At 51.5% G+C, this 13,855-nt stretch overlaps 1 protein-coding gene across 11 annotated transcripts in view; it reads left to right on the forward strand.

Moving 5' to 3' along the window:
• Positions 1–13,855, forward strand: part of MYO9B (myosin IXB) — a 51,824-nt gene that overhangs the window by 26,085 nt on the left and 11,884 nt on the right. For 4 of the 11 annotated variants that reach the window (XM_083421324.1, XM_083421323.1, XM_083421319.1 and 1 more), the window contains 15 exons: positions 190–306; positions 863–997; positions 1,435–1,556; positions 1,889–2,030; positions 2,111–2,306; positions 4,277–4,352; positions 6,217–6,306; positions 7,423–7,536; positions 8,069–8,108; positions 8,880–9,002; positions 9,906–9,986; positions 10,573–10,683; positions 11,006–11,128; positions 12,542–12,691; positions 13,650–13,816. In XM_083421324.1, coding sequence (XP_083277450.1) covers positions 190–306; positions 863–997; positions 1,435–1,556; positions 1,889–2,030; positions 2,111–2,306; positions 4,277–4,352; positions 6,217–6,306; positions 7,423–7,536; positions 8,069–8,108; positions 8,880–9,002; positions 9,906–9,986; positions 10,573–10,683; positions 11,006–11,128; positions 12,542–12,691; positions 13,650–13,816 — 1,787 coding nt within the window. The remainder of the gene's footprint in view (positions 1–189; positions 307–862; positions 998–1,434; positions 1,557–1,888; positions 2,031–2,110; positions 2,307–4,276; positions 4,353–6,216; positions 6,307–7,422; positions 7,537–8,068; positions 8,109–8,879; positions 9,003–9,905; positions 9,987–10,572; positions 10,684–11,005; positions 11,129–12,541; positions 12,692–13,649; positions 13,817–13,855) is intronic. The other 7 variants (XM_083421328.1, XM_083421326.1, XM_083421329.1 and 4 more) reach the window with 3 other exon arrangements.

Raw genomic sequence — 13,855 nt, forward strand, 5'->3', positions numbered from 1 at the left:
ATTTCCGTGTGCTCTGGCACTCGTCATGGTGTCCTTGCAGCAGCTGAGAAGGCCTGGGTTCAGTCTGGGGAAAGATGCCCTGCTTGAAGCCATAGGGAGCGCCTGGAACAGAACCAAGAGGCCCCCCCGAGCCTGATCTTCCGAAATTTCCTCAACGCTCCTTCGTCTGTGCCTTTCTCCAACCTGCAGGCTGTCACGGCTCGCGACTCCATGGCCAAGTCTCTCTACAGCGCCCTTTTCGACTGGATAGTTCTGCGAATTAACCACGCACTCCTCAACAAGAAGGACATGGAGGAATCTGTGGTGGTATGTCTTCAGGAAACAATGGCAGCCTCCAGGGCCGGGCGATACTTGTTTTCAATGTCGCCAGCTAAACATCGCGATGTGCTGATATATCACGATGTCTGGAATGTAGAGGCATTGGCGGGCTTCTCGGTTCCCCCCACGTCGTGATTTTTGCATAGCGCACACACAGACAGACGCATCATGATTTGCAGTAATTGTGAAACCAATATCACGATACAGACTTCAGATCAATATATTGCCCAGCCCTAGCAGACTCGCTGTCCCAATTACACACCAATGAGCATGGCCTTTCTTGCTGCTTGCAGTCGGCAAAGATCACGGGACTCATAATAATAATAATAATAATAATAATAATAATAATAATAATAATAAATTTTATTTATACTTTGCCCTCCCCAGCCAAGACCGGGCTCAGGGCAACTAAAACCAAATATAAAAACAATTGATTGAAATACAGCTTAAAAAACAAGATTAAAATACCACTGCCCTTCTGACGCCCCCCTCCTTTGCTTCGCTCCTCCCTCCCTTCCTCCCCTCCCTCCTTCTCACTGCACAGTGCTTTTCCATCGGGGTGCTCGACATCTTTGGCTTTGAGGACTTCAACACCAACAGCTTCGAGCAGTTCTGCATAAACTACGCCAACGAGCAGCTGCAGTATTATTTCAACCAGCACATCTTCAAGCTCGAACAGGTAAGGAATCGCTGGCGGGGGGGGGGGGGGGAGCATCAATATTCCAGGGCTGAATTGCTGGCCCTCCAAGCCTCTCCTTCTGGCCCACAGAACTCTCTCACCAGGCCTTGCTTCTTTCAGGGTTTTCACCCTGCTGGGAATGAAAATGTCTCTTTTCTTGCTTGGATGGGAGGATAATTGCTTGGATCTTACTGATAATTGTTTTATCTTGCTTGAAAACTGCTTTCCTGGGTTTCCCCTCAATCAAGCAGTAAATGAAGTTCATGAAAACCATCCTCCTTCAAAGCACCCACCCCTTTGCACAAGTTAAAACCACCACATGGCCATTTGTCCTGCCCTCTGCCAGTCAATTCCGTTGGACGACGCCCCTCCCCAGGTCCTGTCTCATGAGCCCAGGGGACATCGGCTCTTCAAGGCTCTGTTTCATTTCTCCACAGGAAGAGTATCAGAGCGAAGGGATCGCGTGGCACAACATTGACTATACCGACAACGTGGCCTGCATCCACCTCATCAGCAAGAAGCCCACCGGCCTCTTCTACCTGCTGGACGAGGAAAGCAAGTAAGGTCACTTGGCGCAGAGCTTGGCCTTCGACTGAGCCTTGCTCAGAGCAAACCCCGGGAAAGAGTGACGTTTTCATGGAGGGTCCCTGAGACAACCGTCCCGTATGGCCCCTCCTGGCAACTCCTGCAGCCAAGCTGGTGCCAGACATCTTGCTCTGCTTTCCTGTGTGTGTGTGTGTGTGTGTGTGTGTGTGTGTGTGTGTGATCTGACAGGCCAGGACCTCCGTGCACACTACCCAGGCCTGCGCCCCATGGAGGTCACTTTGGTCAGTTTTACTTCATGCCTGGAACCGCACTCCCTTGCCTCTCAGACGCCATCTTTTCTTTCAGCTTCCCGCACGCCACCAGCCAGACCCTCCTTGCCAAGTTCAAGCAGCAGCACGAGGACAACAAGTTCTTCATTGGGACGCCTGTCCTGGAGCCGGCCTTCATCATCCAGCACTTTGCAGGCAAAGTGAAGTACCAGATAAAGGTAGGAGGGGGCCCAGAAACACCGGGTCAGGGGCTGCCCGCCTTGCTCTGCCTTTCGCCTTCATTCTCCCTTCCCTGCAGGACTTCCGGGAGAAGAACATGGACTACATGCGGCCCGACATCGTCGCCTTGCTGCGGAGCAGCGACAGCGCTTACGTCCGGGAGCTCATTGGGATGGACCCCGTGGCCGTCTTCCGCTGGGCCACGCTCCGAGCCGCCATCCGAGCCATGGCCGTGTTTGCGGAGGGTGGCCGCCAGAGAGCCCAGAAAATGGCCGGTGAGCGTGAGGTTCTGACCCGGAATCAGCGAGAGTCGGGGGAAGAGGCTGCAGGGTTTTTAACACACACATATATACAGTGGTGCCCCGCAAGACGAACGCCTCGCAAGACGGAAAACCCGCTAGACGAAAGGGTTTTCTGTTTTGGAGGTGCTTCGCAAAACGAATTTCCTATGGGCTTGCTTCACAAGACGAAAATGTCTTGCGATTCCTGGGGCTTTTTCCCCGCTCCCCACCCCCTTTTTCTAAGGCACTAAGCTGCTAATAGCCTTTTAGCAGCTAATCCGCTAATCCCTTAAGCCTTTAATAGCCGCTAATAGCCGCTAAACTGCTAATAGCACTAATCCGCTAATGGGCTTGCTTCGCAAGACGAAAAAACCGCAAGACGAAGAGACTCGTGGAACGGATTCTTTTCGTCTTGCGAGGCACCACTGTATATAATTGTTATTAAATTTTCTAATTGACATTTCACAATATTCATTTAAATAACCTTAAGTCAATTACTTCCCTGCTTTTCTTTCCGTGGTTCATTTTGCATACCTTACATTCCTGCATGTTTTGTGACCGGAGGCAACGAACGCTTTGTCTATGGCCTCCGGAGACATTTCCCCCTCAGAACGGCCCTGCAAGGCAGGTCAGGCCAGGAGAGGACAGTGAGCAACCCCAGGTCAGCCAACGAGCTTCATGGGCTGCTGGGGATTCGAACCCAAGCCTCTCTTGAGCCCAAGCACTCTACACACTTTGCCGCTTGGAGGACTTTTCCCTGCTGGGTCAGAACCTTAAAAAGACGCCTGTTTTTCTCTGTGGCATTGAGCCTTAAGGAGCTGCCAAGACTCCTCTATTGCATTTTGCTGCAACACACCTAAAAGCCAGGTTTCTCCTCTGGAAAAGGGATGGCTTGCAGCTTTAATGGCTGGTAATTATTTGCCGCATAATGGCGATAGCTTTGACCCCAGGAAGGCGCCGCTTGTGCCAAGGCTGATATCATTTATCGAGCCGCCTAAAACCTTCCTTTATTCTTTCAGGCCCTTGAATTAATTACTGCAGCCCGCTCCTTTTATCTGCAGTTTCCTGATCGCTTCTCGTCTGTTCTTGCATTGTGAAGGGCCGGGGCTCCTGCTTTGCCCAGGTTCCTTCCCTGGCGTCATCTCAGGGGCAGACTTTGGTAATATGGCGCCTTGAGCAAGGATAAGATTAGGTGCCCCGCCCCTAAATATTTATCGTTTTCACGCCCTCCTACCTCTCGCTTTCCATTCTACACCTCCTTGGCTCAGCGCTCCCTCCACCTTAGATCCGGCATTCCTGTTTTTAAAGTTGATATTGTATTTTATCATTCCTTTATTGTGGTAACGGGGAGGCAGGCTCTTTCGCTCTCATCCCTACGGCTTTTGAAGACGTATCTGTTTGCTCAGGCGTTCCTCAGCCTCTCGACCTGAGTCTCCTGTTTTAATTACCGTGTTGTTTCAGTGGGTTTGTTTTGCTGTGCATTTTAATTACGTGTGTGTATATTTTAATGCTTGTTTTAGAGCGTTTGCACTCCACGCTTCAGGCCAAAGGGCTCCCTGGGCGGCTTACCTACAATCCATTAAGACAAGGTCGCCCCTGTAGGCTTACAGTCTAAAACAACACAACACACAAGGGGAGAAAGGGAAATCAGATGCTAATGTTTTTCTAACTGGTTTTTATACTGCTGTGAAGCTTTTTTTGGCATTAAGTGTTCTGTAAACTAATAACAGATTACGCGATAATAAACCGCACAGGAGTCAGTTTGGATGAACAGTCAGGAAAGACCTGATATAAAAACAAAGACGCCTGCAAGGGGAGGGCAGCCTCCCTCATGAGGGGCTCTCGCCTTTGTCGGGAAGCCTTTCCGAGCGAAACCTCAGAAACTGCGGAGGAAAGACCGCTTGTTGCCACTGGGAATCTGCTTAGTGCCAACGGAGTCTCTCTCTCTCTCTCTTCCCTGCCAGGCGTGGTCCGCCACGGACCCAGAGTACCCCTGGGCGAACTGCAGCAAGCCAACACCCCAATCGAGAGAGTTTATCGGTAGGCTTTGATTACTACTCTTATTTCCTTAATTATTATTTCTTTTAGACCGGAAATGGGAGGCCTTGACTTGTATCACTCCCTGCCCTTCTTCTCGTCCCACCGCAGTAGTCCTCTTGCCTTCACAAATATCCCTTTGGGTCCCTTTTGGAGACTTTAACACACACGCTTGAGAGGGGAAAACTCCCTGGGCCGGTGGGTGTGGGAGGAGAAGCCTGGGAGTGGAGTGGGGAGAGAGATGTCCTGGTTTTGTTGGGGGGGGGGGGCTGAGGACGTGCATTGGGGAAGCCAGCTTCTCCCCTTCACCGCTGTGTCTGGATTGGGGCCCTGCCTCCCCCCCCCCCAGCTTCTTCGAGCTTTCTCTTTATAGCATCTTCGCTTCTGCAAAGCCCCTCTCTCCGCAGTCCGGAGGGATGCGCAGGCCCTCTGCTTCTGGGGTGAGGAACCCTTTTCAATGGGACATCTCTGAGTGGCGGGGGGCAGGGGGGCAGAAGCACCAGTGGGTGGAGCACACGGGGCCTGCAAGGCGTGTGGCCACTTCCAAGGGCCACACGGAGACACTTGGGGGGAGCGCATGTGTTCTCTGGGCCTGAGGTTCCTCACCCCTCCTCCTCCTCGTTGCCATGAGTGACCTGTACTCTGCATCCGCCTGGGTATACACATGCTTTCTCTCTCTCTTTTCTCTCTTTTTCTCTCTCTCTCTGCCTTCCTGTCTCCCCAGCCAGTGCTCGGATTATGGAGGAAGAGGTAGGCACCCCATGAAATCCCAAAGCAGCTCCTCCTGCTGACCCCCCCCCCACTTTAATCTGTGGCTAAGGAGGTCATGACGGGGGGGGGGGGGAGGAAGGTTAAAGTGGGCCGGTCCCCTCGGCACCTTTCTCTGATCCAACCGCTCACAAGAGCACCCACCACACCACCCATCTTTGTAATGGGTGTGGTGACTCCACGCTTGGGTTGGTGGGCCCCCCTGCTTGAAGTTGCTGGTTCTCCTTTGCCTAGAGCTGTGTCCCTGGGCCGTTTCAGGGCCCTCGAGAGCCACCAGGGAGGCCGGCACCTCTTGCGGTGGAGTCCGGGGCAGCAGCAGGGGAGTGTGGTTTACCAGGATCCTTCTCCCCAGCGGGCCTCCGCCTGGCCCCATGAAAGAACAGTTAAGGATGAAGCGGGTCGTCTGCTGAGTGTCACATTGATCCATCAAATGAACTTAAAAGTTGGTTCTGAAAGAGAAATGGGTCCTTTCCATTTTAGGTCGGGCGGTGGCAGCCCTACAGGTGTCACTGGCCTCCCCAACTCCCATCCCCATTCCAGTCCCCCCAGTAATGTCGGGAGGGATGCCGTTTCCCCCCATCCCTGATCCAGGCATTGCCCCAATTTTATCTGGAGAGATGGGGGAACTTCACTGGGTTATTGCCTTCCTGAGTGAGTCGTGCAAACTTCAATTCTGAATAAAGCTTTTTGTAGGGTAGGGGGCCCTGGGGGTGAGCTCATGTGCCCCCCCCAAAAGTATGGGAACTACTGGCTTAGCCTAATAACCAGGGCACCACCTTTCTCCTGCAGCTGCGTATTTGCAGCCTCTTCCCTGTTTCCAGATTTCTTGTGTCTTTCCTTTCAGCATCTTGTGTCCCTCCTGGGGGGTGGAGTCTGTGTCTGTCCTCTGCCGCCCAAAAGCATCAGTTGCTTGCACCCGCTTTTTCTCTCTGGGCATCTGAGCCGACAATTGATGTGGAGGATGAAGATGTGGGGGGAGGGATATGATGATCTCCCGTCACCTTCCTGCCGCCGCCGCCGCTGCCGTTCTCTTTGCTTGCTTCTGTATTACTCTGTTTATTTAGCCTCTCTCTGCATGTGTCCCCCTCCCTTTTTGCAGCTGCTCAGTGCTTGATTTCTCCTTTGATTGCTCTGAGGAGTTTGATATAAACGCTTTTGAGGACATCTTTGCTTCGTACGGAAGCAAGAAGTAAGTGGGGGAGAGGCGGAGGAGCGGGCTCTTGGCAGCCGGGAGGATGCTATCCTGGGCAGACGGACCTTCCGTGCCTGCCAGGCGCAGGGAACCAAGCACACAGGGCGGGCAGAGCTGGAGAGGGGGCTGGCACCCACCCTGAGACGCAGCTCTAACCTCGGCCTTGCCGTAGCGTAAAGGTCCAAATCGGGCTAATTTCTGTCCGCTCAGAATGTCCTGGCTGCAGCAGCCGCCGTGGCCCCTTGTTCTCAGCTTACTCACTGGTGCAAAAATGGCAAAACATTTTGAGAAATTGAGGGGTGGGGGCACGCCATAAGCAAATAATCCGAATCCGAAGGCCGTCAGCCCAGCCCCGAAGCATTGTGAAGTGTTCATCTGCCCAGGAGTGGCTTTTCACACATTTCTGTTGTCCTCTTTCTGGTTTGTGCCTCTCTCTGGAGGGTGGCAAAGGTAAGGGTTGTGTGCGTGCGTGTGTGTGGAGGCACTCTCTCCGCAAGCATGGTGCATGAGTGGAGGGCTGGAGGAGATCTTCCTTGGCTGACCTGGGGAGCGAAACGTGGAACAAGAAGCATTTGTGCAGAGCCAGGGCTATGGGGCGGATCCAGAGACCTTTAGAGTCGGAAGGGACCCCCGAGGGCCATCTAGCTCAGCCCCCTGCAGTGCAGGAATATGCAGCTGGATTATTGAGCCAGTGACCTTGGCATGATCAGCGCCAGGCTCTAACCAACTGAGATATATGCAATATATAAATCCTGAGATAATTCAGCTCTGCAAACAGTGTGGGAAGGAATCTGGACAGGGGTTTTATGTAAAAACCTGGAGGGAGGAGCAATATTGTCAAATTAATGCTTGATAATTCATGCATATTAAGGACACTAAATTGTGATTGCAGTCAAGCAGCAGCAGCAGCCCCATTTACAGACCCCAAACGTCTACGTTTAACAGCAGGTCAACCCCAGGACCATCTCCTCTCTTGTCATCCATCCTTTGAGCATGCCGGGCAATGATGGGTCTCCTCTGTTTAATCCCTGGTGGTTCTGTCTCTTCACGGCTGTCTCTCTGTGTGTATGTGTTGTATTGTGTTTCCTGTGTCGTGTGTGTGTCGTGTCTTAGGGACTTGCATGAGCAAATAGTCAGGACGATCAAGGCCCTGCCCTGGCAGGGAGAAGATCCCCGCAAGCTCCTTCAGTCGCTCAGCCGGCTCCAGAGGCCCCCTTGCCACTTCCTGTGAGTTTGCGGTGGAGGGGGGGGGGGCGGAGAGAAAACCAAGACGTGCGTGCTTTGCAAAATTTGCACGGAGGAGGAGGAGAGTGGCAAGTGTGGAGCTGAGCAGGCGCTTGCAGATCGGAAGAGCTTCCCTTGTGTGCCAGTTAGCAGCTGCAGGGACCACCCTTTGGGTTTCTTACTGACTTGCTCGCAAAAAAAGCTCAAGCATAAAAGAAAAAGGGCGTGAAATCCTGACTTTTCAAAGGCTCAGGGCTTAAAATCAAAGCAAGGAAGCGCCTTGCCGGATTGCAGGAGTTGGCAAGGCAGGATTAGTGTCACGGGAGACGCTTTCCATGCCACCCTTTGGAACAGGACCCTCCCCCCCCACCCCACTTAGAGTCGCCCGCTCATTATCTGGCTCCCTGAGCCTGCTTTGCTTCATCTAATTCGCTAGGCATGGCTTCGCTGAACTAACGAAACCAGGGCTGCTGCTTAGCACTCATCGCGCCAGTAACTTTTGAAAATACAGATATAGCTGTGTCTATTTCCACAGGAAGAGCAGAGGCCCGAAGCAGAAACAGGCCATCCCAAAGGTGAGCTGGGCGGAGAACGTCCAGAGATTTGCTGGGCTGCCTTTTCCTTTAGAAGAGAAACCGTTTCAGGGGTGGTTGGGGGGATAATGATGAAAGACAGCATCGAATAAATAAATTGGGTAAGTTTCACGTTGTCGCGCCCTGCAAAACGTGTGTGAATTTGACGCAATACCAGAGTCAACTTGCTATGCATATAGAGAGAGCTTGGGACTCTCCGTTTCAGGGTTGTGGGTTCGAGCTCCACGTGGGGCAGAAGATTCCTACATTGCAGGGGACTGGACAAGATGATCCTCGTGGCCCCTTCCAAGCCGATGGTTCTGTTGATATGTATACAAGTTACATCTCACCCTCCCTGCCCAATAATGCCATTTAAAAACAAATAAGCAGCAATATGTGAAGCAGATGAGAGAGCTGGTGTGGTGTGGCCGTTAAGAGTGGATTTTAGAACCCGGGTCTCCCAGGTCCTAGTCTGACACTCCATCTGCTACATGGCACTAACTCTCCAAGGGCTTCTGAGCAGAGATCAGCACTTGTGGCATCTCAGTCTTAGCTTGGAACAAAACGCCAAGTTTCCAGTCCTCATGAGGAGGCGGGGAATCAGGGGCACTGAGGCCCATTGCCAGAGCACAGCGGTGCTTGGCTGTTGTCCAACACACACACACACAACTGCACGATGTCAGCGGAAGTGCAAACTGAACCCCTCGCGCTCCGTGCCAGCCGCAGCCTGCCGTGGAGGGTGTGGCTCTCTAGCTGTGTCCCCTTTGGCTGCAGAACCTGCTGGACTCCAAGTCCCTGAAGCTGATTGTGAGCATGACGTTGCACGACCGCACCACCAAGTCCCTCCTTCACCTGCATAAGAAGAAGAAGCCGCCCAGCATCAGCGCCCAGTTCCAGGTGAGCAGCGGCCCCTCACCTCCCAGGGAACCACCGCGGGGACCTTCCACTAACCCTTGAGATTCCGGCCAGCCACCGTGATTTATTCCAGGGTTTCTCAAACTGTTGTTCTGCAACTCCCACCATCCCTTCGTTTCACTTTTAGTTTGTATACCGCCTTTCTGCATTACTCAACGCAAGGCCGTTTGCAGAAACAAAAATATGCAGCCAAGAACACACACCTTATAATAATCTGATTCAATGCAAAAAGTCATGATAAAACATAACTTGAAAGTAATATCCAATAATCTATAATAGCACATAATAGAATTAACTCTCAAAGCGTCAGCAAAGAGCAATTGCACAGAAATTCATTCTTAGCAATTATAATAAATAACTACCAAACTGTGATCAATAAGAATCACTGCGTAAAATACCACAATACATACAAAACCATGTAAAAGGATCAAATGGAGAAACAGAGACACACAACTTCCCCACCATCCCTGACCACTGGTCCTGCTAGCTAGGGATGATGGGAGTTGTAGTCCAACAGCAGCTGGGGAGACCCAAATTTGAGAAACCTTGATTTATTCCCTTATTTATTAGTTATTTGGTTGTATTCCACCTTTTTCTCCAAGGAGCTTCAAGGGACGTACACGATTCCCCCGCCCTGCTTGTTTAATCTTCACGACACCCCTGCGCGGTGGGTTAGCCTTGAGAGGCAAGGCCTTGAGGACACGCCCAGTGGGGGATTCAAACCCTTGCCTCTCCCAGGCTCTGGTCCGACATTCTAACCACTCGTATGCATGCAGCCCACCCAAAGCGGTTAGGTTGGCCTCCCCCCCCCCCCCCCCCGCTGCCAGACCAGCTCTCTCAAGGGGCAGCGCTTGACTCTTCTCTCCCGCCTGTGACTCATTGCAGACCTCTCTCAACAAGCTCCTGGAGACCCTGGGGAAAGCCGAGCCCTTCTTCATCCGCTGCATCCGCTCCAACTCGGAAAAGGTAGGGCCTTCCCCCCGGAGGCTGTTGCATTACGCTGGCACAGGAGCAGCCGACGTAGATGTCCCTGGGCTCCCGGCAGGGGCGGGCGTGACAGCGACGGGAGTCTGGAGCCCAGCAGCGTCTGAAAGGCCACAGACGTTCTCCACTGCTAACCTAAGAAGTAACGTTCCCTGTGGCGCGTAAGAGACGGAGGAATGCCTCTCTACGTAAGAGCAGGGAGCGCCTCTTCTCAGGTCGGGGATGAGGACCATCTGTGCCCTGCTGCTTTGGGGCTTCAGTTTCCAGCAGCCAAGGCGACCCGACAGTCATGGATGATGGGAGCTGTAGTCCCACCTGATTCTTGGGGCACCACGTGGGCTAATCTTGAATTACCTCGATGGGCTGATTAGTTGCAGCCCTGACAGGTCGAATCCTGCTCCTTCCATTTGCCAGGCACGGACTTGAGCTCTGCCAGTGTGAGCCAGAGAGTGCTGGTTCTAGTGGTGGTGACCTCAGCAAACCACGTCCCTTGGGGTGGACGGGGCTTCTCATCGGGAGGCCAGCGCAGGCCGATCTCTGCTTGAGCCTCTCCTGCTTTCTGTTCTAGAGGGAGCTCCTTTTTGACGAGCGCCTCGTGCTCCAGCAGCTCAGGTACACAGGGATGCTGGAAACCGTGAGAATCCGCCAGTCCGGCTACAGTGCCAAGTTCACCTTCCAGGTACCACTGAGCTCTCTCCCTTGCCCTCATGCCAGGGAAGAAGACCCCCCCCCTTGCTTCAGCATCCACCAGAGATCGGGGGTTTATTCCTGGCTTGGTCTGGGGCAAAAGTGTGCCCTCCTGCAATTCATCGGGGCACTGAAAGATTTCGCTTTTTGAAATATGGCCACCCTACTTTAATTAGCTTATACAGCCCTACTTTTATACGCTCTGGCCGGCAGCATCTTTCCAGGGTCTTGGGCACAGAGACAATTACACCTGCCACCTTCTCCTTTTCAGAGACGTTTGCTAAGTTGTTTGCTTCTTGTCGCTGCCTCCCCAGGATTTTGTCGACCAGTTCCAAGTCCTGCTTCCCAAGAGTGCCAAAGCCTGCAAGGAGGAGATTGCGGCCTTGTTGACGAAGCTGCAGCTGGGCGCCGGCAGCTACCAGATCGGGAAAACCAAGGTCTGTCCTTGTGGGGCTTGTTGTTGCTTCTGAGCCAACCAAATCTCCCTCCAGGAGCCGCAAAGTCTTCTTAAGAATCCTTGTGTGTGGAGATCAAGCCGCAAGGGGGGGGGGGGGTTGAGTGCAAAAACCCCTCTTCCTGGGGGTACACTGATTTATTTTTAAAACTTGTATGAATCACTTCACACACATGCACCTATAGTCTTTCTTTTAATTTTTTTATTCGTTTTCATTTTTAGCAATGGTCATCATACTTAGATCATAATCATTTTACAAACAGGATTCTCAAAATCCCAAGACTCCCCTCCATGGCTTCCCTAAATATTCTTTTCAAACTGCACCGTATCTTATTCTCCAAATTTTCTTAAAACTCAGTGGTAACCATGATTCTCACTTCATGGCAAGTGTTGTTGTTTTTTTTACAATCCTGCCAGTGTTTTTAATTGCTTACAGTGCTCTTTCAAGCAGCTTATAAAATTTCCCCGCTCTTTATTAAATTTATAGTCCTCTTGATCTCTGATTTTACCTGTCATTTTCGCCATTTTGGCTTAGTCCATCATCTTTATCAGCCATTCTTACATGCACCTATATTCTTAGATATTCACGGTGCTTTTTTTCCAGCCGGAACCCACTGGATTTCTGGCACCTTTCAGGTGTGTTCTGACAGCTCTTTAGGCTCGTCAACTTTGGCTGCTCAGCAAGGCCCACCATCTCTTTTACTAGAGAAAAGCCCTGGATATATAGGTATACAAGTGGTATACAACATGAAACAACGTCATTTAAACCAAAACACAACACTAAACTTTTAAAAAGTATAAAAGCATAGCTCTTTGCCTATTGATATCAGGCATTTTTGTTCAGACAAGCCTACCTTGATGTTTAGAAAGCTGGTGTGTTTTAATCAGCTTTTAGTCTGTTGTTAGCTTTTCAAAAGTCCTTTAGCTGTTGTTAATTTTATTAGAGAGCCAGTGTGGTGTAGTGGTTAAGAGCGATAGTCTCCTAATCTGGGGAACCGGGTTCGCGTCTCCGCTCCTCCACATGCAGCTGCTGGGTGACCTTGGGCCAGTCACACTTCTTTGAAGTCTCTCAGCCCCACTCACCTCACAGAGTGTTTGTTGTGGGGGAGGAAGGGAAAGGAGAATGTTAGCCGCTTTGAGACTCCTGAAGGGGAGTGAAAGGCGGGATATCAAATCCAAACTCCTCCTCCTCTTCTTCTTCTTCTTATTGCTTTTCCTTTTTTTTGTAAACCGCTTTGAGGTTTTGTTTTGTTTTTACAGTCGAGCTGCGTATATAAGTTTTACAAAGTAAATTAGCAGGCATTGCGTGGAAAGCGTGGCTTGAGATCCGCCGGGTCGCTCCCGAGCAGCGCATGGGGCCCGTCTTGGTGACCTGGCTGGCGTCTCCCTCCCGCAGGTGTTCCTGAAGGAGGCCGTGCGGCAGGTGCTGCAGGAGACCCTCCACAGGGAAGTCATCCGCAAGATCGTCGTCCTCCAGAGCTGGCTGCGGATGGTGCTGGAGAGGAGGCGCTTCTTGCGGGCTCAGCAGGCGGCCGTCACCTTGCAGGTAGGAGGGAGGGGCGTCCTTCCTCTCCCCACAGAAACACAAGAGGCTCCCTTGCGCAGAGTCCGGCCCGTCCGTCCCTCCTGCTAGGGATCTCCTGCACCGACAGGCAGCAGATTTATGTGCAGGTGGGAAGGTCTCAGTCCACACCACATGAAATGGACCAGACGCCAGGTGGTCCATCTGCCCCGACCTGCTAATAATAATAATAATAATATTTTCAATAATTTTATTATTTACACCCCACCCATTTCAATTCGTTACAGTACTTGCTGATGTTTAATTTGAGTGTTTGGATTCTAATGCCTTATTGCATACTGCGTTACTCGGTATAAGTTATTGTGACTTTTTATATAGGATCTGATTATTATTTTAAACGACTTATAATAAATAAAGTAATATTCAGTAGTCCATTAGAATACAGTGGTGCACCGCAAGACGAATGCCTCGCAAGACAGAAAACCCGCTAGACGAAAGGGTTTTCCGTTTTGGAGGTGCTTCGCAGGACGAATTTCCTATGGGCTTGCTTCGCAAGACGAAAATGTCTTGCGATTCCTGGGGTTTTTTTTCCGCTCCCCACCCCCTTTTTCTAAGGCACTAAGCTGCTAATAGCCTTTTAGCAGCTACTCCGCTAATCCCTTAAGCCTTTAATAGCCGCTAATAGCCGCTAAACCGCTAATAGCACTAATCCGCTAATGGGCTTGCTTCACAAGATGAAAAAACCGCTAGATGAAGAGACTCACGGAACGGATTCTTTTTGTCTTGCAAGGCACCACTGTACAATAGTACACAGTAAAATTAAATATCAGCAAATAATAGATTCACTCTTAACAATTACAGTAAATACTTTCTAAACTCTAGCCAGTAAAAACAGCAGCAAGTTGCAGTGCATAAAACAACACAATACAATGTGAGAGGCGAAGATGCACAGCTTCTCACCTGTCCTTCCTGGGCCCCCCAGGCTTGCTGGCGTTCCTACCGCGTCCGGAGGGCGCTGGAGAGGGAGAACGCGGCCCTCTACATCCAGTCGGCGTGGCGCGGGTACCGGGAGCGGAAGTCTTACGGACGGGAGAAGGCGAGGATTTGCCTCGTTCAGGCTCTGGTCCGAGGACACCTGCAGCGCAAGAGGTGAGGGGGGCAAGGCGCGCTCTGCCCATTTTGAGCCCC

This window comes from Podarcis tiliguerta (assembly GCF_965153285.1).
Source record: "Podarcis tiliguerta genome assembly, chromosome: 18".
NCBI classification, from domain to species: domain Eukaryota; kingdom Metazoa; phylum Chordata; class Lepidosauria; order Squamata; family Lacertidae; genus Podarcis; species Podarcis tiliguerta.